The following is a 27,429-nucleotide window of genomic DNA, read 5'->3' on the forward strand; positions in this document are numbered from 1 at the left end:
GCAATAAGCTAACTGCCAGATAAGCTCCGGCCGATACCCGCCACGGGTTATTGATGACACCTGATAAACCAGATCACTGTGCTGTTTAACACTGACTAATTCTTCGAAGTGTTTCTGATGATAAAAGGAACCTCAAAGATCAAATATAAAAGGAGGATATAAAGGACCTTCAAAGTCTAGTAAGTAGGCAAGTCAGTAATTTTTTTAATATCAAATAGGCCTATAAAAGCTCTTTCGAAACGTCAAACTAGTTGCACGTTTCGAATTGAGGAAGTCGACTGAAAAATCAAAAAAAAAGGGGGTGGGTCAAACAGGCCTGCCGGGGCTGTGGGATTGTTCGAAAGAGAGATCTTCTTTAGCGTTTCTATATATTTCCCTACAGGAGTCAAAAATCAATTATGTTGAGATATCAGCGCGTTACCAATTAATTAAAGCAACACATCGTTTTACGTGTGCTATCACATTCACTGCAGGCGCTCTATACAAGGAAATATATACGAAACAGTGTACACGACTGATAAACTACATACACTTTAAATAAATATACTTAATAGCCGTTTTTCCGCGTCCCGTGGGAATAACTTACGTATCAGGATAAAATATAGCGTATGGCACTCAGGAATATTGTAGCTATCTATCAGGGATAGAATTTTGGAAATCCGAACAGCGGTTCCAAACATAAAAACTCCTACACATACTTACAAATACCTCTTTATAATATACTAGCCGTTTTCCCGCGGTTTTACCAGCGTCCCGTGGGAGCTACTGCCCGCACCGGGATAAAATATAGCTTATGTTACTCGCAGATAATAAAGCTTTCTAATGGTGAAAGAATATTTAAAATCGGTCCAGTAGTTTTTGAGTTTATCCATAACAACCAAACAAACAAAGTTTTCATCCCACCATCTCGGAAAGAGTAGTTTTACCCTTTGATATCTGAGCGCAAAAGTCGTTTTTATCCTCTAGAGCGGCAAAGTGATTTGAATTTAGAACATCGTGTGCAATACTCCATTTGTGACAATCTTGATAAGACTTTTCAAACAAATACATATTAAACAAATAAAATACTGCTTAAAATAATTATTTAATTAATTAAGTAATTTTTATTATTGTTTTTACACATATTTTAACCTCGTTTCATTTTTAAACTGAGTTTCCAAATAAAATGATCCTTAATAGGTACTTCTTTTTAATTTGATACTCATATGTGCGCGCCATTTTATTTTTTAGCATCTAGTGTAATTTCCTCGATGAGGTGGGATGAAAAGTTACGTGTTGCACTCGAGTGCAAACATTTTTCACCTTGTGCTCTTTTGATTCCCTCGCTATCGCTCAGGATTCTAATTATTGAAACACTCGCTACGCTCGTGTTTCAATTTTAGAATCCTTCGCTTGCTCGGACATCAAAATTGAGCCCGCGGTTAAAAAGCAACTTTGCACTCTTGTATAACAAATAACTATTTCCTCTTTATAATATTAGTATAGATAAATATATGTATAATACCCAGACCAAGGCCATCATGCATGCTTATCACACAGTCAACCGTACCGTAGTTCGGTAGTCCGGCATGGTAACAACCATTGCGACAACGAGGTCATCAAACGCAAAAATTAATGAACAGATCTTGATAAAACTTGGCAGTTATTTATTTATTTATTATTTGGAGGACCAACAGCAGTAATATTTTTTTTTATCATTCATGTGGATATAAAATGGTCTAGCTGCCTCTACCAGTACATATCGGAGTTGAAAATACAAAACAAGAGTCTAAAAATTAAATTTTTTAATACAAAAATAAAGTTACAAAAGTTCGATCAATAAGCACCTGACATTTTTATGTAATCATCCAATTCATGTCAAATATGAATTTGCATTACAACAGTTTGAGATAATTAAGTATAGCTGTAACTCTATATAATACCTATACTTACAATAAAATAAAATGAAACTTACTATATTTTAATTTCTTAAATATTTATGATGTAAAAATAATATTTCTGAAATCTTTTCAAGCGGCAGACGATCCCTGCGTTCATTATATAATTTTTCATTGGGTGTTTTGGCCCAGAGGAATTCACCAGGAATAGTTTCAACTGGGACTGCGGTGGCAGGAATACACAAATATTTCTGAGACATTTTATAAAACTCCCTTACAGTGGGATCAGGATTACTATTTAAATAACGTAAACGAAACACATTCCAAAACTTAAAGGGGTCAAAATTTTGACCTGGCTCATGTATCAACATATTCTTATAATACAATACCAATCTGAATTCACGAGTTCTTTCTTTTGCATTTAGAAAGTCCAACAATAGTTCTGCAGTTGGTAATCCACGCGGTACTGCCTGGTCCACTGTGACGCTGTGACTAGATGATGGTCCGGGTGTCTGTAGGTCAGGAATGTTTTGCAAAGATTGTGTACCTGCCTCCTGATTCATTGACATCACACGTTGGTACAATTCATCAGTAATAGTATTTAAATACCCATAGTCCTTGACACCATTTTTAGTATAAATGATTGATTTGTCTTTGTATCGGGGATCCATAAAACTGGCCTTCTCTACAAAATTGTGATCATTCCTTTCAAAATTTGACTGAAATGCTTTAAAGATTATTTGTTTAAATTCTTTTACCATATCAGTAGAAGCACTAGAGCTTTTTATTTGAAATTTTAGCCAATCCAGTAAAGTTAAGAGTTTAGACAAATTTGTGTAATGCATACTGGACAAAGTGTTAGTCCATGTTTCAAAGTGTTTTAGAATTTGAAGGCATTCATTAAGGTCACTGTAATCTTTGCCATTCATCACAATACAGCCTCTTTGAGGACACGTTTTTAAATTTTTCAAATCTGCATAATACTGGTGCCATGAAAAAACATATTCAGAGTTTCTCGTAAATTTTAATAACTCTTTTGGTAACTTTTTGGTTACATAAATATATTGCAAGCCGTCTTGCACTACTTGGTTTAATGCAGAAGCCGCACAGTACACATGTGGTATCTTCAATTCTTTTGTAACTGCCAATTGGAAGTTGGTTTCATCTACGTTTCATCTGTATAACAAAACACACAACTTTGTCTAGAATCTCCCAATCAATCAGAGCTGCTTTGATTTTTTTTGCGACTTTCCTTTCATTTTCTTTCACTTCAAATGTGAACAAATTTTGGGATACATATTGGTCCTGATGAATAAAATGAATGGTCAGACTCCACATCTTAATATGACCTGCCTGACCATTGTTCCACTGCCAAACTTCTATTGAGACGGCTAAGTCATGCACTGATTTCAAGTTTTCTTTCAACTTATTTTTTTCTTTATTGTATTCTTCAGGAATGAGTTTCTCCAAGACATCTTGCCTGGATGGTAAAGTGTAATTTGGCACACAACTGATGAAAAAGTTACGAAAACCAGTTAAGTTCACTATGTCATAAGAATGCAAATCTTGGCAAATCATTCTCACCAACTGTGTGTTTGGGTTTGTGTTTGTTTGTAATGTTGTTGAATCACCGTTTGTCATCGGCCGCTTAGCTGGAGGAGCGCCATCGGCGTCACCTGCTTGCGTTGTACTGTCACCGACGTTGCTGCTCATTTTGTTACAACTTTGTATGTCCGCACCACAAATTACATTACTTAGCCACTTGACCACACATTTATACAAACAGACTTACGAAATACGACTGATCTAAAAAAATGCTTGTAATTTAGTTTAATCTGGGTGGCTCATGAGTCAATATGATACACACCCTTTGTTTAACTGTTGTGTCCGCATCGCGGACAATGAACTGGTAAATAAATATCTTATCCAGGAATATCTTATCTAAACGGTTTTTTGATTGTATAAACGCGATCAAATAATATGCACCAATTAAGCTATTACGGTTATTTCAATCTCTGATAAGATTGCTTAACAAAAATGCAATAGAACTGAAAAACATACTTTCTAATTACAATCTTATATCACACAACGATTCCCCAACCAGACAGAACTTCTAGGCCGATGCACCTAAATTAGTTTTTTTTGCTTTTCAGTTTTTTGGAAGTCAGTTTTATTTATTTGTACAAATTTTATATTTTCAGCTTTTCAGTGATACGAACAGCTGTCACTTTCCGCATAACTGCACATTTGCCCTACCCCATCAAATCACTCTTTCACTCTAAGGTTGGCTGGAAGAGAACCCAACACTGGGTTAAGCTCGCCATTGTACATTACCTCTCTGTACTAGCCGTTTTCCCGCGGTTTCACCCGCGTCCTAGGGGCTACTGCCCGCACCGGGATAAAATATAGCCTATGTTACTCGCAGATAATATAGCTTTCTAATTGTGAAAGAATATTTAAAATCGGTCCAGTTGTTTTTGAGTTTATCCATTACAACCAAACAAACAAAGTTTTCCTTTTTATAATATTAGTATAGATAACAGCAAAGTTCTCATCAATACGAATAATATAAGCCTAAACACGAGGTAGTTTACATATTCAGTTGTCGAGTTCCCTCATCCTTCTCTGGTCTCCATCATCAGGTCAGCTCTAAACCTTCACTGTTGAAAAGTGCTATCAAGCATACACCTGAGTGTCAAGTTTTTATTCTATGTATGACTACAACTTTCGAAAGTTGCCCTCGATTTCTCAGGGTTTCCATCATCAGATCCTAACTTGGCAATGGGACCTCCTTGAAAGTATACCCTATCAAACAAAAAAAGAATCATCAAAATCGATTAATAAATGTCAAAGTAATCCCGTAAAAATCATGCAAAAAAACGGTGGAATTGAGAACCTCCCCGCTTTTTGGGAAGTCGGGTAACCAACAAGTAGACTTAAATACTGGTACCTATAGTACTAAAACTTGTTGTCACGACGAAAATGTTCAGAAATTCATTAACTGTGTACAGCGGGGTAATAGCCCTACGCTAAGATCCTACTGTACAGGACAAAATTGCCTAATCTTAAGAACTACTTGCTAACGTTATCGTACACTATCCTAGATATTCTAAGACTTTTATAAGTCTATTATTATCCTTTCTTAGGTATCCTAAGCCTAATTACTTATGCAGTCTAAATCCTATTCTATCTTTGCCTAGCGTATAATGCGTAAGGCTTGGTGCTTTGTGGTATGCTGTGATTCAGACCAGCACCAAGCACCGTGTAGACCGTGGTCATCCTAAAGTAGCTTCTATAGGTAAGTAAGAAAATTAAATCACCAAAGAATAATTTAATTTAATGTAACATAAATATTTTTATTAAACAAAAAAAGTCAAACAAACAGAAAAAGTCGTGGTGGCCTAGTGGGTAAAGGACCAACCTCTCAAGTATGAGGGCGCGGGTTCGATCCCAGGTCAGGCAAGTAGCAATGCAACTTTTCTAAGTTTGTATGTACTTTCTAAGTATATCTTAGACACCAATGACTGTGTTTCGGATGGCACGTTAAACTGTAGGTCCCGGCTGTCATTGGACATCCTTGGCAGTCGTTACGGGTAGTCAGAAGCCAGTAAGTCTGACACCAGTCTAACCAAGGGGTATCGGGTTGCCCGGGTAACTGGGTTGAGGAGGTCAGATAGGCAGTCGCTTCTTGTAAAGCACTGGTACTCAGCTGAATCCGGTTAGACTGGAAGCCGACCCCAACATGATTGGGAAAAAGGCTCGGAGGATGATGAAATATTTTTATTAAACCGTATAATACCTACTTACTTATAGCAGCTATTTGAAACATGATATACCTAATGTTGGTATATTGCCACAGGAGTCAAAAATCAATTATGTTGAGATATCAGTGCGTTACCAATTAATTAAAGCAACACATCGTTTTACGTGTGCTATCACATTCTCTGCAGGCGCTCTATACAAGGAAATAGATACGAAACAGTGTACACGACTGAAAAACTACATACACTTTAGATATATATACTTAATAGCCGTTATCCCGCGGTTTCACCCGCGTCCCGTGAGAACTACTGCCCGTACCGGGATAACATATAGCGTATGGCACTCAGGAACATTGCAGCTATCTATCAGTGAAAGAATTTTGGAAATCCGAACAGCGGTTCCAAAATTTGCAACCCCAACATACTAACTTACAAATTTTACATCTATATAATATGATGTCCTCCTAGCCGATTATCGGCTACGGTAGCTGTTCTCGTGTAAGGAAATTAGCCAACTGACTGGACATATTATAGTGCACAAGAATTTGCGCAGACACTGCACTCACTACTCCTTCACTCTCATAACCATCTGTATAATACTAGTATAGATAAAATTACTATAGCACCCAGACTACGGCCAACATGCATGCTTATTACATAAATATCAACCGTACCGGGAATCGAACCCGGGACCATTAGTTCGGCAGTCCGCATTGGTAACCATTGCGACAATAAGGTCATCAAACGCAAAAACTACTGAACAGATATTGATTAATCAAATGTATAGCTTGTATATCAGAACAACACTATTTTTATCATTCACTAGCTTCTGGCAGCGGTTTCACCCGCATCCCGTGGGAACTACTTCCCGTACCGGGATAAAAAGTAGCCTATAGCCTATAGCATATACATATAAATGGGCTATCTAACACTGAAAGAAATTTTCAAATCGGACCAGTAGTTCCTGAGATTAGCGCGTTCAAACAAACAAACAAACTCTTCAGCTTTATAATATTAGTATAGATATGAATATAAAATGGTCTGGCTGTCTCTATGAGTTCAAAATTAAAAATCAGAGTCCAAAAAGTGAATTCTTTAATACAAAAATAAAGTGACAAAAGTTCTAGCGATAAGCACCTGACATTATTATGTATTAATCCAATTCAATTTGCATTACAACAGTATGAGATTATTATGTATAGCTTAAATATACTTACAATAAAATAAAATGAAACTTATTACTATATTTTAATTTCTAAAATAATAACTATGTAAAAATAATATTTCTGAAATCTTTTCATGAGGCAGACGTTCCCTGCGTTCATTATACAATTTTTCATTGGGTGTTTTGGCCCAAAGGAATTCACCAGGAATCGTTTCAACTGGGACTGCGGTGGCAGGAATACACAAATATTTCTGAGACATTTTATAAAACTCCCTTACAGTGGGATCAGGATTCCTATTTAAATAAAGTAAACGAAACACATTCCAAAACTTAAAGGGGTCAACATTTTGACCTGGCTCATGTATCAACATATTCTTATAATACAATACCAATCTGAATTCACGTGTTCTTTCTTTTTCATTTAGAAAGTCCAACAATAGTTCTGCAGTTGGTAATCCACGCGGTACTGCCTGGTCCACTGTGACGCTGTGAGAAGATGATGGTCCGGGTGTCTGTAGGTCAGGAATGTTTTGCAAAGATTGTGTACCTGCATCCTGTTTCATTGACATCACACGTTGATACAATTCATCAGTTATAGTAATATACCCATAGTCCTTGACACCATTTGTAGTATAAATTATTGATTTGTCTTTGTATCTGGGATCCATAAAACTGGCCTTCTCTGCAAAATTGTGATCATTACTTTCAAAATTTGACTGAAATGCTGTCAAAATTATTTGTTTAAATTCTTTTACCATATCAGTAGATGCACTAGAGCTTTTTATTTGAAATTTTAGTGGATCAAGTAATGTTAAGAGTTTAGACAAATTTGTGTAATGCATAACGGACAAAGTATTAGTCCAAGTTTCAAAGTGTTTTAGAATTTGAAGGCATTCATTAAGGTTACTGTAATCTTTGCTGTTGATCACAACACAGCCTCTTTGAGGACCTGTTTTTAAATTTAGCAAATCTGTATAATACTGGTGCCATGAAAAAACATATTCAGAGTTTCTAGTAAATTTTAATAACTGTGCATATCTTTTTGGGAACTCTTTGGTTACATAAATGTATTGCAAGCCGTCTTGCACTACTTGGTTTATCGCAGAAGCTGCACAGTACACGTGTGGTATCTTCAATTCTTTTGTAACTGCCAATTGGAGGTTTGGTTTATTTGAGTGAACTTTCTGTATAACAAAACACACAACTTTATCTAGAATCTCCCAGTCAATCAGAGCTGTTTTGATTTCTTTTGCGATTTCTGTCACATTGGATTTCTGTTCCAATGTGAACAAATTTTGCGATACATACTGGTCCTGATGAATAAAATGAATGGTCAGACTCCACATCTTAATATGACCTGCCTGACCATTGTCCCACCGCCAAACTTCTATTGAGATGGCCAAATCATCCACTAATTTCAAGTTTTCTTTCAACTTAATTTTTTCTTTACTGTATTCTTCAGGAATGAGTTTCTCCAAGACATCTTGCCTGGATGGTAAAGTGTAATTTGGCACACAATTGATGAAAAAGTTCCGAAAACCAGTGAAGTTCACTATGTCAGACTGCAAATCTTGGCAAATCATTCTCACCAACTGTGTGTTTGGGTTTGGGTTTGTTTGTAATGTTGTTGAATCACCGTTTGTCATCGGCCGCTTAGCTGGAGGAGCGCCATCGGTGTCACCTGCTTGCGTCGCACTGTCACTGACGTTGCTGTTGCTGCTCATTTTGTTACAACTTTGTGCCTATGTCCGCACCACAAATCACATTAGGTACTTATTCACCAGACATACACCACAACACATGTATGCAAGCAGACTCACAAAATACGACTAACGATAAAAAATAAATTGTATTTTAGGAACATCCTGTGCCATGAGTCATATCATATGTGATACACACCCATTGTTTAACTGTTGTGTCTACATCGCGTAGGTATAGTGAACTGGTAAGTGTTCATGTCTTATCCTGCCTGGGATATCTTATCTAAACAGTTTTTTGTTGGTATAAACGCGATTAAATAATATTCGCCAATAAAGTCATTTCGGTTATTCACAATATCCTGATAAGATTGCTTATGTCAACTCACAACTGTTACCAACAACCCAGAGGTATCTAGTGAAATATGGAGACCTGAGTGCTTAGTGCGAGTTTTCGTGAAAAAATTCACGAAAACTCGCACTAAGCACTCTGAGCCAGGAACATCAAAGCGTATTCAAAAAATAATAACAGCTGTAAACAATTAAGTAATTGATCATTGATATGGTATAAGAGCCTGTCCATAAAGTGCAATTTACGCGCGTGTCCACTCGCGCGGGGTACTAGAGCTACATACATCTAGGGTTGCCACCCGTACTTTATAATAAAGTATTGTACTTTATTTTGGGTAAACGTACTTTATACTTTATGAGGGCAATAAAGTACGTGAAAATACTTTTTTTTACCTATTTTGACTTTTGAAGGTTTTATTTAATTGTTTACTAAAAGAAACAAAAAGTTCAAGCGATTATTTGCGTTAAACGGAACGGATCGCGTCGATAAAGTTAAATGCTGAGCAGCACTATCGCTTTTGAACGTAACCCTTTGACGTAACCTAAAATGTCAATGTCAACTTGTCATTTCAAAAGTTCAAAGTAGTAATGATTTCGTAAATATATATAAAATCGTGTCATTTCTGCTATCCATTCCTGCCACTTCAGCATTTACAGAGAGAGTTTTTTCTCTGATGAATGCTAAGTGGCGGGACGAACGAAACAGAGCGTCCCTAAATTTAATAAAAAACGAATTATTTATATATTTCAATCTAAACATAGATTGTAAAGATGCGGTTAAGGCGTTCTTGATAATAAATATTTGTTAGATGTTGCCAGAAGTAACAAAAAATATGTATGGAAAAAAATAGCAATTTAAATAAATAATACTTTATTTTCAGATCTTGTACTTTATTTTTTTAACCTTAAAAAGTAAATATACTCTATTTGCTTAAAAAAAAGGTGGCAACCCTACATACATCGCGTCCAGACGAGTTGCGCGAATCCTCACACGCGCGTTAAACGCTTGCAATGAGTGGCACTCCGGGGACTCTCGACTCGCTCGTTGTACGCGCGTGCGCCGCTTGATACTAAAGATGAGTCGAGATTTAACTAACTGACCAAATCCGTCTAATAATATGCGCGCTAGAACGTGATAGAGCCGCAACAAATCAAAACGCGTGTAATTTCTTACACAAAAATAATCATTCTGACTTATTTTTCCTATGTATTTTTTTATATCAAGGTAACATCATTTTTTTATTTGGAGTTTCCTTCACGGCACCAACTAAGTATGGCCACCCTTATAATTCACAAGGGCAGAGAGTTGTTTAAAGTTATCATTATTTTTTGTGTACGCTTTGATATTTACTATACTTCTGGTCAGAGAGTTACTTATGAATTTTACTCTTAGGAAACTACCGTATTACTTATATCAATTTATCACTTACCTACGCGTGAAACTTTCTGGAACAACCATCGAACCACTTGTTATCACAACACATTCGAATCATTTTAAGTTAAAACATAATACCATTTACAGGCTCTTTGACTGCCAAAATCAGAAGCCTCCATTGTAAACGTAATCCACGGTTGATTAGTTTGTTATTAAGAATCATACCAGCACTTTCTTTAGTTCACTTTATGATCTCACAGTAAAAATAGCAACAGAAATTAAACTATCGCGACGAATTCAGATGATTCGCGTAATGAGCGCACGCGGGCGTCCTTTCTTTCTTGTCCTTTCAAAAGTTCCCGCGCTGCCCACAACTTGACACTCCGGCAGAGTGACACTGTCTTAGCTGTCAGCTGTCACTCTAATTCAACGTATATTCTCGTATACTCGACGGCGACGCCGACATATTTTTGTAAAAGTTTTTTCATTACAAAATAAGCGCTATTTGACAAGATCAAAATGTATTCTGACTATTTAAAAGTGGGATAATTTCCCGTGTAAGAAACGTAGAAATAAAAATATTATATTCCAAAAAGTCATTTTGCGAGGCAGTTTTACAAGCACGTTTTTTCAGTTGTAATCGTTAGATTTTTATAAATATTTGTTATTATAGTAACAATCTCCGGTACGAGATACCTCATTTGCGGAGTAAAATTTGACATTGCTTTTGATGTTCAGAGTTTGGAATCCAATGGAACCCCCAATTCAAAAATTCTTGAGCTAGACCAGGTATGGCGAACCAACAGCACGCACATCTAAATTATGCGTTACGCCTAGTAAGTAATAAGCATGGAGTACTCACGTCAGGTAATGTAGTGAGCAGTTCGACGTGCTGGTAGTCTCCAGCCGCGAGCGTGGGGCTCTGCCACCAGGTGGCGGGGTCGCCGTCATGCGCGTGCGCTGCCGGGTGCCGCCGCCGCGCCGGCCCACCGTCCCCCTCGCACACGTCACACACCACACCACGCCTGTAGCAAAAACAAATGTATTGACATCTAAGATCTAGGTATATGATGATGATGATTTATTTTGGGTATATATTACTTGTACAGTATTAATTATGCACGTATTATTTATGTAAGTAATATACATTATACAGCTCTTTACTTTCATGTCATTCTTTTTTCACACTATCTACATCTCTTTTATTCTCCTTTCGCAGCTATGCTGTAAGAGATTTTTTATACTTGACTTCTCTCGGGACGTGTGCGAAACCACAAAAACAAGTTATCTTCTTTTAAAAAGGAATATACCTGAACAGCCACTTCTTCTACACAAGAGAACATGACTTACTTTCCTGGTGTGTCTCGGCAGTACTCCTCAGCACCGGCATCGCCGCAGGTGGCGTTGGCTGTCACAGTGGAGTAGGGTGCCACATCCAGCGGAGCGGGGACCAGCCCGTTAGCCGCTCCGCTCGTGAGCACCTCGCCCACAGTCGTACTAGACAGCCGGTCTAGGAGAGCGCGACCTGGTGACAAACCATAGAACTATTAACACAAACGTTGAAGTGCCCGTGGTTAAATAATAGTCGATTTAATAAGGTTAAACAACGCATAGTACAGTCGATACGTAGACGGATCGCGCACGTTTAATTGGTGCATACCGGCTTTTATTTCTAAAGTTTTATTCCTAAATCTGACAATCAGCATTTTGTGTTCACTAAGAACGTTGGCAAAAGCAAGACCGAATCTATGTTCATCTAGCTGAAACAGTGTGAAAAGTAAGTTTCTTTTCCTAAAATAGGTACATGTTATGTATACATAGATAGAGTAACTTCGTAACTAAAAACAAATAGTTTATGTTAAGAGCTAACAGGACTACCAGTCCCCTTTGTTTACAGAGCCCGTGGCGATTGAGATTTCACTAAGCTTATAAAACCCGGTGCAGACAGGTACTTGTCATCAACGTACTTTAAAATGGGTATGATTTAAGCTGTCACCAATTTAATTCATTTTGTGTTTCTTAAATAATAGGGTTTGCCCTCAAAATAGTAGATTTGTCACCAAAATTAGTCACCAAACAATATAAAATCAATTCCACAATAAATTACCGAAAATCATGGAGATATGGGGTCAAGTACCAAATAAATGGTTTTGTATGTATTATAATAGGTTTGTCCTAATAGTATTTAAGCAAAGTAATTTAAAGAGATCACCAATAAATCATATATTATATCACTAGAAAATTTCATGAAGGTCTAAAAATGTAGGGTGGTCGTCATCATCCTTTCAACCAAAAGAGTCTACTACTTAACTGGCCATGTGCCTCCCCCAAGGGTCTTAATTTCCACAGGTAGTATAAATATATTCAAATTAAATTTCTAGCTGAATAGTAAATAAAACATTTAATTAAAGTCAAAATAATCAATATTTATTGTTAAAAATAACAATCACTGAATAATCAGCGCTGGTTTTGAAGGATTTTGAAGGGCGCCCCCTTTTTCTTTTCTGGCCGATAAGTAAATTTTTTGCCTCTGGTGGGGGGTTGGCCAGCTTTAAGCGTATGGCTAATCCGATAATATGCTTGCACATATAATTTTTCACATCGCGCATCGTATGATCGTACCTACAACCAACCTACAACCCATTAGTTGAGGCCCGAAAGCGCGCCAATTTGTCTCCCTTCCCTTCCTCTTCCCTTTGAACATGTTTTCATTAAAATCATAAACTGATGTATTAAATTGGTAACGAATACATTATTTTAATAACTGAACGAAATAAAATGTAACTACTGTATTGGTGACAAAATAACAAATAAAAAGGAGTCGCAGTCAGGGATCGATTAATCGATTTATTTGGTGACAGATCTACCATTTTGAGCACCAAGCTATTATTTAAGTAATAAAACTATTATTATAAGAACGAAGTTTATATTCATGTAATGCGCTACAATTTTATTGGTAATCCATCTCATATTTTACACATTAATTTAACAATAATTTGGTAATTCATACCTGGGAACACTCTTTGTTTTCTGAGAACGAAAATATTTCGTGGCGATAGATCTATTTATTAGGTGATACAACTTGATGACAAATATAAATTTTGGTGACAAAAAATATAGTTCCCCTTTAAAATACAATAAGCACGCGACGGACTTACTAAGTTACTAAAAATAAAGATTCTTGTACTTCTAGTGCAGGTAGATACACTGTAGATATATTGTATGTGACATTATGTTTGTTAATAGTGGTTTGTTTCTCAGCTGTACTTAAGGGCAGAGCCGAGTGAATAGATGAGTAGTAGTATGGGAAAAAATGCCCTCGGGAAATGGGCGAAACTGTAGGAAACCGCTAGTTAAGATCGTTTAGATAAGGTATTACAAGACTTTGAATTTCCAGTAAGTGATGGAGCAAAGCTGTTGTAGCTTTGTGGGTATTCATTTATTTAAGGTTCCATTGTCGTGAAACAAAAGTTGTAGACTTAAAACCAATGTCTCCCTCGTTGTGGTCTGCGGTCAAACCTGGGACCACACAGCATGCGACGATGACAAAACACACATACAGTACGCATTAATCTTCCATTCTTTCGGGAAAATTACATTTATTGGCTCATAAAACTTAAAACTATACAATGAGGTGAAAATCATGGTTCTTTTCAAGACATCAGGATTTCAGTTTTTGAATTCAGCGCAATTTTCAGTTTTAAACATGTGTATCTAAGGTTGGTTTTCCTCTGTCCTTGCTCACTAAGTGACGCCACGATTTTGTGCCAGGCATAGAGTTGTAAATATTTTAACACAAGAGAAACAACGTTTCATAAACCTTAAGTTTATGCGAAAGCTGTGTTTCTCGGGGAACATAGAATGTGTTGGTCGTAATCATACTCTGTCACACTTACTAATATTGTGAAGGAATCTGTCTATCTGTGTATGTTTGTCTGTAAAACGCTGTTATTTGAGTTGTAGTTATTTTAATAGGTAGGTAGGTATTAGGATCGAAGTCAAGGGACAAGCATGGTCTCTCCAGATCTAACTCAGGTCAGCAATAAAACTTCGTAAAACCATTAAAACATTATATTAAAAAAGTCATACTGTACTTATGTGATAGCAAAATTGTGATACATAAAGAAGGGCATAGAAAAATTAATATCCTTACAAGTACTTAGTTTATTCTAAAGGCGGGTGAAACTGGGTAGAGCAGCTAGTTTCTTAAATTCCTTTGAAAAGGACAATTTTCCTTTAATGTTATGAAATTCCCACGTGGCAACATCAGCCTGTCATTGCGTATGACAGCTTGAAGATACTGTTTAGTTCAAAATGTTGCCATGCCGCGGTTATGGTTAAAACATTTCTTGTTCTACTAAAATAGAGTACACGTAAATACACTTTATTCGCGAAGAATGAGAACTAGCATTTCTGTTTTATTTTTTACAATTATAAGTACTTTTTTTCTACCATTTTTTCCCGTAACTGAATAAAAAGATGCTTATGTCACCCATAAGAACACTATGCTTTCCAAGTCTTTTTTCATTCGATTCAGTTATTTCGGAAACTTTAGACTACAAATAAAGATTACTGAGTATGGCATCCCTATACCTATGCCACTTTTAGCGACACGAAACATTTGTCGAGTGTGAACCATTTTATTTATTTTCTTTGACGCGATAAGGGCGTGCAAGGTGCTTTTATTCAAATGAGTGCAGTTATCAGCTAGCGAGTGCATTTGCATTCGTGGAGCGTTGCAGCGGACACCCGGTCGACTAATTGGCATGGCAAGTGGACTGATACTGATAGGCGCAAGCGCAGACGCCTGTGACGTCAGCAAGTTGATGTTCTTTTTTCGAATCTGCTAGGGTTTTAATACAACCTTCTTTGTTTTAGATTGCGCCTTATAACTTTGCAATTCTCAAGTTAGCCATTATATGAGAAAATAGGAAAATAATTTTGTTGTCACTGAGTATAAACCTAAAAATTTAAAAAAATCGGCCAAGTGCGAGTCGGACTTGCGCACGAAGGGTTGCGTACCATTATTTATAAAACAGACAAAAAAAATCACGTTTGTTGTATGGGAGCCCCCCAAAATATTTATTTAAATCTAGTTTTCAGTATTTGTTGATATAGTGGCAACAAAAATACATAAAATGAAAATTTCAGCTCTCTAACTGTCACGGCTCATTAGGTACATTAGGCCCCAGGCTGGGGCCCGATTCTCCTAAGTTAATAATGTCAAAATTGAATAGAAATCGAATCGCAATATGATCGCAATAGCAGTTTTAGCCATATCGGGCATTCTGCTACTAATATAAGACCAATCGTATTCCAACGACATTCGATTGGTTTGCGATTGGTCTGCTATTTTGGTGATTTTGGTCTCTACGGTAGTTTACTCTATAATCATATTGCAATCGTAAATCATTTGCAGATAAAATAATTCATTATTTAATAGCAGAAAAGGATAAAAACGTTTATTTCAAAGAAAAAATAGCGGAATGCCACATACGCTTCAATCGTAATGGAGTCGTGATTGGATCGCAGTCGAATGTGAATCGTATGTCGCTTAAGTAAAATTAGGAGAATCGGGCCCCTGGTGACAGACGGACGTACGGACAGAGGAGTGAAAACAAGAGTCACGTTTTACCCTTTGGGTACGGAACCCTAAAAATCCTAATAGTGTTTTTGGTCAGAAAATTATCAGTAGGTATTATCACACTTTCGATTAAATTCTGTACCCGACATCTTTACACATCTCGATGACACGGATGTATGCGCCGGAGTCGCTTTGAGAGCGCCGCGACGCCTGCGCGCATACACTAGCTTTACTGCCTATCCCATTGTTCAGCAAATTTATAGCTCGTTATTAATAATTCTCATATTCATGGATAAGCACGAACGGTTATTAAATGTTAGAGAGTATATTGTTTTGATGAGGAAATAACAACATTAATAGCTTTGTTAGAATCACAATACATTTCGCGGCTTTTTGTCTTTCGATACTTATATTGCTTGTTGTCTGCACAAAATACATAGGTACAGAAGTCAATCTACATACAAAGCGCGTTCGAGTCACGCAGACATAGGTGTCTATGTGTGCGTGTTCACAGACGCGCTGTCTCAAAACAACTCAAAACAGTGCGAGCGCGGCTGCCGTTTTCTTGAGATACGCGCGTCACACACAAGGTAGATAAATGTGCACTCGTTGTGTGTGATACCTACCTAACTGTAATTTGACTGTAATATTTTTAATTTTAATAACAAAAGAAAAAGTAATAATGGAGCAACAAAAAAAGTCGTATTATAATTGTTCAGTGGACGGTTGTTTTTATACAACAATAAACAGTGAATTGTCGTTTTTTTAGCCTGCCGTATTACCTTTAGTATGTACCTACTTATTTTCTCATATTTCGATGGTTCGTATAATAAACGCAGTAGGTACAGTTAGGTGGGTAGGTAAGCGCCCCGGCGGCCTCTGGCCCAATGCCGTAATAAGTTTTGCTAGTGTCGACCCAGGCGAACCTCCCAACCTACCCTAAAAGATTATTACTAGTAGGAGTTGATAATTTTTGTGATCATGGCGAGAGTATGTTGTAAGGTAGACGAAATAAAACTCGCACATCAAGGTTTCTGTAGGTAGAAGCAAGCTTAGATCAGGGACTGTACCAGCCCATTACATACAAAAAAAATTTTCACAAGTAAAGAGGAGGGTAAGTATATATGTATGAATAACAAAATTATAAATTGCGGTTTCTGAAAAAGTTCGGTATCTCGTTCAAACGAATTTCCGTTGAAAGTGTTTATTAACCTCTTGTATGCCACATTAAATATTTTATTATTATTGGTCTATATTTCATTTTTCCTGTTTTATTCTTAACAATACATCAAATAATTAGATACGAGTACCACTACCACATTAGTTTTATGCGCATAAAAAAGTTGACAGCCCTAGCGCGACCGCCGAGTTTAGGCATGAAAAGTGAAGTACATACTTGAGATTGACTTCTGTTTTATTTTGTGTTGTCTGCGTTCTATAGAAAAAAAACCGGCTAAGTGCGAATCGAAGTCGGTACCCTATGAGTACGGAACTGTAAAAATAAATCATAGATCGATACAAACATGACTAGATACTAGCATCATAATAATGTTACAAGCGAAAAAAAAAACATGAAATCAACGGCATAAGATTGTCCACAAAAGGTATAGTTATCCACGAAAAAGGAGTTCGATGTAAAAAGGCAGTTCCGTGGGAGCGAGATGTCCTCGGGCCCTCTGAGGTCCATTAAGCTCATTAGACCTCACCAAATATGGTCAGGAGATGCGTTTTTGTGAGGACACTCCAGACGGACTGATGCGGACTGCCGATGTTGAAACGTTACGATAAAATACCGATATAGGAGCGAGTTTATCTGACTCGATCTGTCATGTTTATGATTGGGCAGTGTTATGAGTATTTACAGGAAACATTATTGATTCCTGAGGACTGACATCATCGATTTTAAGTGTACTTTTTGCAAGCTACTATCATCAAGTCACTTGATGATATCGCAATATTTAAAGTAGGTGTACTTAGTTCAGAAACTTGATTAGATATTGCACAATGTTCTAGAAACACATTCTTCAAATCGAAGGGTATGGACAATTTTATGATGTGTTTAACCCACTTATAGAAAAACTTTAAGTTTATGTATGTACCTATGTAAATTATGTTATTTGTTCAACATGACACTGCATTTTCTCTCAAGGTCCTTATTATCACATAATAATGCAAGCCCTATTTTGAATTGAACAGATGATATAGCACTTTTAGAGAAACGAAACGTATGAACATTGGTACAGACACCAGCCGGTCAACCTACCGGAATCTGTTAAATATCAATCGAACATGAACTTTCCACTATTGTGATAAGGTTAAAAATCGAATTGAGATTTCGGTAGGTTGATGTGGCTGTCGTGTGTACCTATGACTTGAAGAGTGAAGAAGTAACAAACATACCTTTCATAATATTAATGTGATTTCATTAAATGCTAAGCATTGACATCAGGGCACGATAGTATCAACATGAGTTCAGCATACATTGCCGTGCCGCCCCTCGAATAGAATGCAATGAACGAAGGCGCGCGGAATATTTCAAGGGCTCTGTCAAGGATGGCGGGCTTAATATCGAAAGTCTGCATAGAAACTCACATATGTTTTCAAGAGATTTATTTCAGAATTGCAGTTTTTCCTCTCAAGTAGCGTATAAGGTAAGTCAACCTAATTTTTAAAGGGGTAATTTTTTAAGGTGTACTCTCAATACATGTCTCACTGAAAGAACAATAAACAGCAATGTATTTGAGACAAACTCCTAAGGTCCTTACCAAAATTATTTGTACGAAGACCTATTAAAAGTTTTTACTCATGACGTAATAATATTACGTTGTTGAGGTACACCCCTACACACGAAGGATCAACGGCTTCCCGTTATCCTGTTTTAGATCTAATTCCTTACAAGCAGTCGACTCTTGCGCATCTATTCACTCGCTTAAGGCGAGCTCCTCAGGTGATAAATCACGACCAATTGAGGTTGTTCGTGTCCGGGTTCTAATTGAATTATTTGCAGGGTAAGGCAGTGAATGAAGTTACTTTTTCACGAAAAACTAAAGTTCCTATATCAAAGATGGAATATCAGTGAGTCGACAACTGAACTTGGGTTATTAATTCTTAGGTAGAGCATTTTGCTAATTTTCCATTACCTTAACTTCTAGGATATCAAAGTAAGACATGGAAGATTTAGGTAAACAAAAACCCCTGGCCTCCATCATCAAAACTCGCCTAAATCATTGTAATGTTAATCTACAGAACAAGAAGGCCTCGAAGCCACCTTATTATGAGCTAAACAATAAAATAGTGAATCAGCCGAGATAATTGGCGTGGAACGTTGGCGGACAGGCTGCGTATGCGCGGCCCAGACGGTGTGTGACCACAGGCTCGATGGAGCGGAACAAATTACTGGTGCTAAGGTCTCAGCCACACGCAACTGTCCTGGGCACTCTAATAGTACCTAAGCAAAATATCTTAAGACAAGAGTTCTGCTGAGTTTCATCTCAGGGTAAAAAAACATCTTGTAATTTTATTATTAGTATTAGTATTCTCCTTGGTATTATACAAAATAGTCTTGTTAATAAAAACCTCTTTAAGTTACAAAAAGTCCCGAATTACTTAAAAAATATTTTCAAAAGATTGACCGGCGGCCCGCGCAGTGTGTGTCCGGCCTTACCTGCGCGCACGCATGCAGCGCCGCGAGCGCCGGCGCCGGCGGCCTCCACTGACAAGGGTGAAATTGAACAAAGGGATGGTACTATTAGTGCATGGATGGTTGCAACTTTCAAGGTGAGATTTGTCTTAAACGACGCTTTGCTACGATTGTATAAAAAAGGGTCCGTTTGGGCACCGTTCTAATAAAAATATTGAAGTTATTAAGATGGCATACGTACATAATCTTCCTAATTTTATATATGCGGAAGTTTGCAAGGATAAATGTGTTACTCACACGCTCATAGTACTGAATGGATTTTGATGGGATTTGGCAGTTATATCATCATCATCATCAATCGCATGTAGGCTTATTTTATCCATGAGCAAGAAGTATTTCCCTCGGGAAACCGTGGGTGGCAACCAGTATATAAAAATTTGTTTCAGAGACCCTTAGCACTTGTTATGCAGACAGGAAGACGAATCAGGATAACCCTCACAGACGCTTAGCTTCTAAGGACAACTCTAAAACACTATCCAGCCCATGAGTTGACATTACTCCTCTAGTTAGTCTAGGCACACCTTTTGCCATCATGTTTAGACTATCATGGTAATCCAATATCTTGAACATTATGAGGATCTATCTGCCTTCACGGTGAATGTACAAACGTCATTCATTATAACCGCAGTGCCTTCATGTCGGGCACTAAGGGGCACTACCCCGCTGTGCCCGGGCAATAAAATGTGCCTTTAAACGGCACTTCATTAAAATTATACAAGTTCCTTTGTACCCCAGTGACAAACGTGGGTACTTAAATTATTTCTGATTTCTATGGGGTCTGAATATGGGTTTTTGGAGTTCGAGTCTTTGTGCAAAGCTCCTGTTATGGGTGTAAGTGTCTGACGAGATAATATATGGATTTAAAAGCTTTTGAATGGAATACTTTATATTACCGAATTCTTTGCGTCGGCGCAACCTGGGTCCTTGGTCGTACAGTAGATGTTAATTTTAGGGTTATGAACGGTTGTTATGTAAAGGTAACTAGGTACTAGTAAATCCAACGCTATCCATCTGTTTGGAATAATGTGTTCACAAAAACATGAATTAATTATTCTGGTTGTATCCAGTAGAAATTAATTTCTCCACCATTCTTTTTATAAATGTTTGACACACTGCATTCATGATATCGACATTTCAAACAACTGAAGCCGTCAAACCAGTTACGAACTATGAACAATTATTAACACATGTTAATTGCTACGATAAATAAAAAGTATAAAACGCCCTTTCTAACTGTTCCTATATCTACGAAATAAAATTCTACGTCGACATCGTAACTAAGGACGGGTTACTGCTACGCCAAACGCAATTTTACTAAATTCTGCCACCTAGACTTAGAAAATTATGACAGATCTACTGGGGAGCTAATATAAGTCAAAATTGTGGAGAGAAAAAAGAGTGTTACAAAAAAGACAAGAAACCGATGAAAAGCTAAAGGTGATAATTACAAAATATATACTTTTCGACTGACTTTCTACCTCACTAGTATAGAAGAGACCTCAAAGATGTTTTGTGAGATAGTCGAAAGCAATGTTTAGAACTACTGAACCTATTTTGAAAATGTCCCCTGTCGAAATCAAAGCTATAAATACCTATACATATGGGTTATCCTTATTACAGGCTAGTTTATATCCTGGTAGGCTCTGCAGTTCCATCAGTGAGTAGTTAACAAGTTCAAAAGTCACATTTTACGAGCTTTTAACTGCGCACACAATCCCATCTTTCAGTTCAAGTATTACAGACTTGACCCTTCAGTTGTCCATTGTTCCACACGTTGATAGAAAGCTCGTGAGTGGCGGCGCGACAGACAAACGAACCATTTATTGATAGTAGCCAATCAGCTGAGCCATGAGATGGGAAACTGGCGAGCGTGAGAATTTCACACCACTTATAGTCTTGATGAAGTATTGAGTTTAATAGCTTCACTATTTTTGTTTTACTCTTTCCTGTGGACTCTTTATTCTTTATGTTCTGAAGGAAGTATTTCATGGATTGCATCTCATTTAACACATTGTTTGTTTTCTTGATTTTGATTTCAATTTCCCGTTTAGCATCCCGAAAACATGAGTAAGACGGATAGTTGTGAGGGAGTTAGTACTTTAGCAAATACATATATTATATTTTAAGTCTGTGTCCAAGCTGATGCACTTAGAAAGTACATGTATGTACTTGCTTGTCTGACTTGGAATCCTCCCTTTAACCACCAGCTTTAAATGACACGACTAGAAAACGTAGCTCCATCTAAAATAGGTCTTAAAAGAACATAACTAAGTCTAGAACATATCTGTCGCGTTCCTGAGTAAAACCTTTTCTTGTGTTAGAGCAAACAATAACTGTATTCTTACATCTGTATATGGTGCTACACGTAAGGGTCTCCTTTTGTGAACTCCTCTCATTATAAGTTCCAAACTGGTGCTGATCAATGCGTCGTAATGCGCAGCCCTTTCATGTGCGGCGACCCTTAAACATGGTTTACACTGTACGATTTTTTTTAACTATAAATATATTGATTCCTAAATTACTATTTTTATCTGTATACGTATGTAGTTATTATCATAACATCATAAAGATTCGACATAATGGAAATTCTGAAAGAATCTAATTCTGACCTAACGCCCTTTGGTAAAACCAACCTACTGAAATAAAAAAAAAACAAAAGCAACACCCCAACTTGTAACACGTCAACGATAATTACTGTTTATTTCACTTCACACTACCACAAAAAAACTAACCACTTAATTCTTTAATTTCGAACAAAAACATCGTGCGGTGTAAATGGGCCTGCGCTTGCGCCGGCTCCAAATATGGCGGCGGTAACGAGCGGCCCATACACGGCGAGGACCTGCCGTCTCACTTATACGCTCCACGTTGAATCATTCTAGTTAAAATAGAAATTTCGTAACTATAATGGCAAAAAATCGAATCAATTTGAGTCTCTTTGTACCTTAGCGACCTGATCAAGGTAGTTTTTAGTCAGAATGATCATAAAATAGAGAGAGACAAGAATCATAATAAATTACCAGGAGGACTATTTTTGGACAGTTTAAAAATATGCTCCATGACATGTATCAGTAAAATTAAGCTACAAAAAAAAGTTTTTATACCTTAACTGCACCTTGTCCTTTCAAAATACCCAATATCAGATAGACCCACATTAAAGATTCCTACACAAAATCTGAACCGACTACAGGAAGCACAGCACAGCCGTTTACACATCGAAAATTAACGAGGAAATAAAAACTAAACTCAATTAACACACTTGAGAGATCGTAGGTCATTATTACCCACTCGATCCCACGGGATATACAGAGAGAGAAAACAACGAGGCGCGGATGAGATAGGTTTTCATAAAGAAACACGTTGACGGACGGCCCCCTTAATGGTAGCTCCTGCTGCCATTCATTTCCCACACAATAACTATAAAACATCATAATTATATGTATGAGGTACGCCCTCCATTTCTGTTCATTGAAGGATGTGCTAAAGGATTTATACTTGACGATACGTTCACGACAGGAATGATTTTCTCTGAGGCAATTTATGCTACAGATCGCAGTAAGGTGACTCGTAAGTGAATCGTTTTGGGTGCAAGAAATAACTTACAATACGCGTATATAGGCAATTTGAACTACGTTTTGATAACTGAAATAACTAAGTACTCTCATTAAATTACTTAAGTGCCCCGATGATTTTAATTTGATATTTATTCCTAGCTAAAATGCGATTTCTTTTTGGATCCAATTGCGGGATCCGACCAAAGTCGTATCCGTATCGTCACGTATAAACGTCAAACTTAAAACTCGGGGCTCATTTAAAAGCAGGAATATTTAACGTCTTCATAGCGATTGAACTACCAGTTAAAAAAAACAAGTTGTAATGGCGTTGATTGAAATAACCAAACTTTTTCTCATTATGTTAGATTATAGGGGATACGCCCAAGAGTTGTACCGGGATACAGACACCTTAATTTGTTCCAGACATTTTAGACCCCCCAAGCATTGATTTAACTGCCTCGTTATAGTAGCATATAGCGCGACTGCTGTACACGGGAACTGGGGTTCAATTCCCGGATGAGTCTTAAAACACTTTGTTGGATTAAATAAACTTTTAGTAAACTTCCCGGTTTTTATAGAAATTGGTGATTGACCACCAGTGCATCGTACATGTTAGTCCTACTCCTGATCTTTCTCCGATCTCCGATTAACTTCCCTTCGGGCTGTGAAAGTGAAGAAATAAGAAGTGCATCTCTGTGATCTGTGGAAATGCCAGCGGAAATGCTTGTGCATAATGCAAGCAACGGCTGATCTTCTTTGAGTGTAAAGGCACCATGGGCGACAGTCGGTCCGTACGCCATTTTATTTTCGTACGATCCCCCTTTTCAAAACGCATGCCTTACAAAACGTGGCATCTGAAACCAACAAAATCGTAGGAAAAAAATCTTGTTGGTCCTACTCGATCAGAGTCTCGAAGAAGCCTCTTCAAATTGATACTGAGAATAAAACAGTTTGTCGAGCGGCTAGCAAACATTTTGGGGTGGCAACAGACACTGTTGAACAACCTCTTTGTCAGAACTTAACGATTCTTTTACGATCACTCGTGTTTTTGAAAACACCGACCGTAACTGTGTGGGGCATAATAAATCAATACGCTTGGGGGTCGTAAATAAAATGTAAGGTTGTTGAAAGCTCTTTTGGGCGCTTTGGAATATGTGGTCACAGTTCTTGAGGTCTGTAAAGGATTACTTCAGACCTTAAATAGAAATTCACACTGCTTTGTTTTCTGTTCCATTTTAGAATGTTGTGATGAGCATGTAGGTGACCTAACTGCTTGTGTTTTTCTAATTCTTTAGCCTGAAATAGGTTACTCCTGAAGCACCATAAATATAGAACAAAATTCTCTCAGGAGTTTGATACAATGCATATCTAAGAATAAAACTTTTGCAGCGTTTGGGAATAACCCTATCAAATATCTCTGCTACACAAGTAAAAAATTAATGAGTAGAAAGTAGGAATTCGTGTTAGTCATTCAAATGTTTCGGAGACATTATTGTCAGCCCCATAGCAATCCTTGTCTCATTCCATAAGAATAATGGGATTCACGGATCTTCAGAGAATGGGTAACGATAATCAACCTTATTTAGTGGGCATTAAGGTACATCAAATGACCAAATTGTTAGTGATGTTTTCTTGTGATATCTAATAGGAGAAATTTATGACATCGCTTTGTGGTAACTGTCGTTAAATAAGAATTGGTTAAGGTGTGGTATTCCTTGAAGCGTATATTAAAACAGAAATAAAAAATATCTAAGATATTTTCATATTCCTTGAAAAACGTACCCAAGTATTTAAATTTACTATCCCAGAAATAAAAAACTACTGAAGAAAAACAATTGGAGTGCTGTCTTACAAATTATCATTAGCCTATTAGTATTCATTAAAACATGAGAATATTTCAAGCTCGATTGGAAAGCATTGTTACTACTCAATAGTGCGTAAACGCATCTACATAATTGTCTTGTGTCTGAAGTTATTTATGACATTTTGAAGGTAGGAGATTGGCTCCTGTAAATTTTCGTCACAGATAAGATGAACTGCCTTCTACTGTGGGTGCAGCAGAATTGAGTGTCAGACGTTTACTGACTAAAGCTATGTATTTTGTGCTAAAGCCCACCTTTGTTCCTTGTGGAGCCCTTGATGTACCAGGGCCGCGCTAACTATTCCCTACAATTCCGCAGCCAGCGATGACAGCAACCTGGACTTGACTTTTTTTCAAAATATTATCAAGAAAGTGACTGTTCCTGTTGCTAAGAAAGTTTCTTCATGTTTTTATCTTCAACATATAAAACAAAACTGTCATTAGTATCATTATTTTTATAGCATTCCCGTGGCCCGTGGCAGTCGTGAACACGGAGACCCATCTATTGAGAGGTCGTTAATCACGTGCCGACGACATTTTACCAAATGGCGGCCCTTTAATCTACCAGTTGTTATGTTCCCACTAATTGTAGACAAACTTCCAACTACCTCGTATATTATGGAGACAGAGGTATATTCTTGTTTCTTTGTTCCTTTCTTTGGTGATATTGAATTTGTAAGGCGTCGCTAGAAACCGCAGACCACCTTACGGTAATCGGCTTATTGAGTACATTAATGTACTTGTACGGACACATGAGACTCATAAAATTTCTAAGCTTGTTGAGATGTTCTTAAATTTGAACTGATGAATGTAGATTTGAAAAAACTGATGCCCTTGTCAGGGTTCACAACTGAAGTGCACCTTCATCACTATCAGTTGAGCATAATTTTAAAGCAGAAGGCACATCAGATTGCAACATCTTTTTAATACCTATTATATTACAAATTAAAAGAAAAACATCTCCATGGGTCGTGCAACATGTGCCTAAGTAAATAAGTTCGTAGACAAAGTTCTCACGTCGCATCCCATATTGGGCAATATGGGGGAAACACACAACTTCGCTTTTGACAAGCGCAGTCGGTTCACTCGCTGCATACCGTAGCTGATGATTGGTGTAAGGCATAAGCGCAAGCGATTTAAGGGTCCGTGTTTTGTGACCATCGGAATGGACAATGGCCACAAATACATATTTTAAATCGATTCCCACATTATTTTACTGTATACCATATGAATCTTAGATCAGAAACAAGCACTACATTGCTTCTATGCTACTGAAAATCTAATATTCCCTAACTAATTTCAAAACGCTACTATTATGACAGCCAGTTAATAGAAAATAGAAATTATTATATTGGAGTTCCAATATTGTCAGTGGCGTCACACATGGATGGATGGACTAGAAAGAAAGTAACTTGTATGATGACGACAGAAAGAGGAGTATAAAAGAAGAACACATACAGCGCCGACCACAAATAATATTGGGATAAGGGCAGTAGGAAAGCCGACCCTAACATGGTTAGGAAAAGGCTCGGGAAATGATTATGATGATGAAGGGCAGAAGGATAATGATAATGGTCAGTTATGTCAACGGCAACTGCTTATAACTCAAGCCACACTCTAGGAACCGGCTAGTGTTTGTGAAGCAAACAGGGCTCCGATGCGTTCGTGACGGCATCGACGCTCGCACTTACCTAATTAACTATGCGTGTGGCCTAACACTAGGATCTGATAATACCATTATGTAGGAAGTATACCTATGTACTTCCTAGTTTAAGTTAATGTGAAAGTGCACTTGGCTTGTCTAGCTTTCAGCGGCAATGAGGGGTAAGGGCAAGGGTATAAGAAAAGTCAAATATCCTGGTATCTTACTGCATAGGATTGCAAACTGATTTTTTTATATAATAGGTTTACATTGTTCTATTCAACGCTTCATCACTCTTTCTAGAATAAAGGTGTCCCAAGCTGTAACCTCATGCCGACAAAATCTTAGAAGTAAGAATTTTTAAAACCCAAACATAAAAACTTCTTCCATTACTTCAAGCCATATTTCACAAACAAAATTGTCAGAATATTTGCAGCAGGCAAGGTGACCACAGTGACAATCCACCATACAGGACGCAAAACACAGTGTTCAAGTTCCGCACGAAAATTACTCAATAACGTTGACAGTTGCTGCAAATGGAAAACCAAGAGCTCTCAGTAGCTGTTCATCATCCCTTCTAAAACACCAGCACAGTGCACTTCTTCCTAACAAAGTTTGTTCTTAAAAGTGACACAGTGTTCATAGATGGAATACGCAGTGTTCAAAAGCCAGTCCAATTAGTAGGAGGGAGGGAGTAATTGGGGTAGAACCGGTTCCAAGATCGTTTTACTGGACCGGGTTCATAGCTTGTGTTGGTACTTGGTACTTGTCAATGGAATTCGAATGCATAATTGCGTGTTAATAGGAAAGGTTTGTAATGTGAGATAGGTGAGCTCACGAGAAGCACTCCTCTCAAGAGTTT

The 27,429-nt window shown here is 37.4% G+C and overlaps 1 protein-coding gene across 1 annotated transcript in view; it reads right to left on the reverse strand.

Moving 5' to 3' along the window:
• Wb (wing blister) overlaps nucleotides 1-27,429 on the reverse strand; it is a 163,791-nt gene that overhangs the window by 127,002 nt on the left and 9,360 nt on the right. The window contains exons 2-3 of the mRNA XM_064035090.1: nucleotides 11,577-11,751; nucleotides 11,089-11,251 (exon numbers count right to left, since the gene is read on the reverse strand). Coding sequence (XP_063891160.1) covers nucleotides 11,089-11,251; nucleotides 11,577-11,751 — 338 coding nt within the window. The remainder of the gene's footprint in view (nucleotides 1-11,088; nucleotides 11,252-11,576; nucleotides 11,752-27,429) is intronic.

This window comes from Helicoverpa armigera, chromosome 6, assembly GCF_030705265.1.
Source record: "Helicoverpa armigera isolate CAAS_96S chromosome 6, ASM3070526v1, whole genome shotgun sequence".
NCBI classification, from domain to species: Eukaryota; Metazoa; Arthropoda; class Insecta; order Lepidoptera; family Noctuidae; genus Helicoverpa; species Helicoverpa armigera.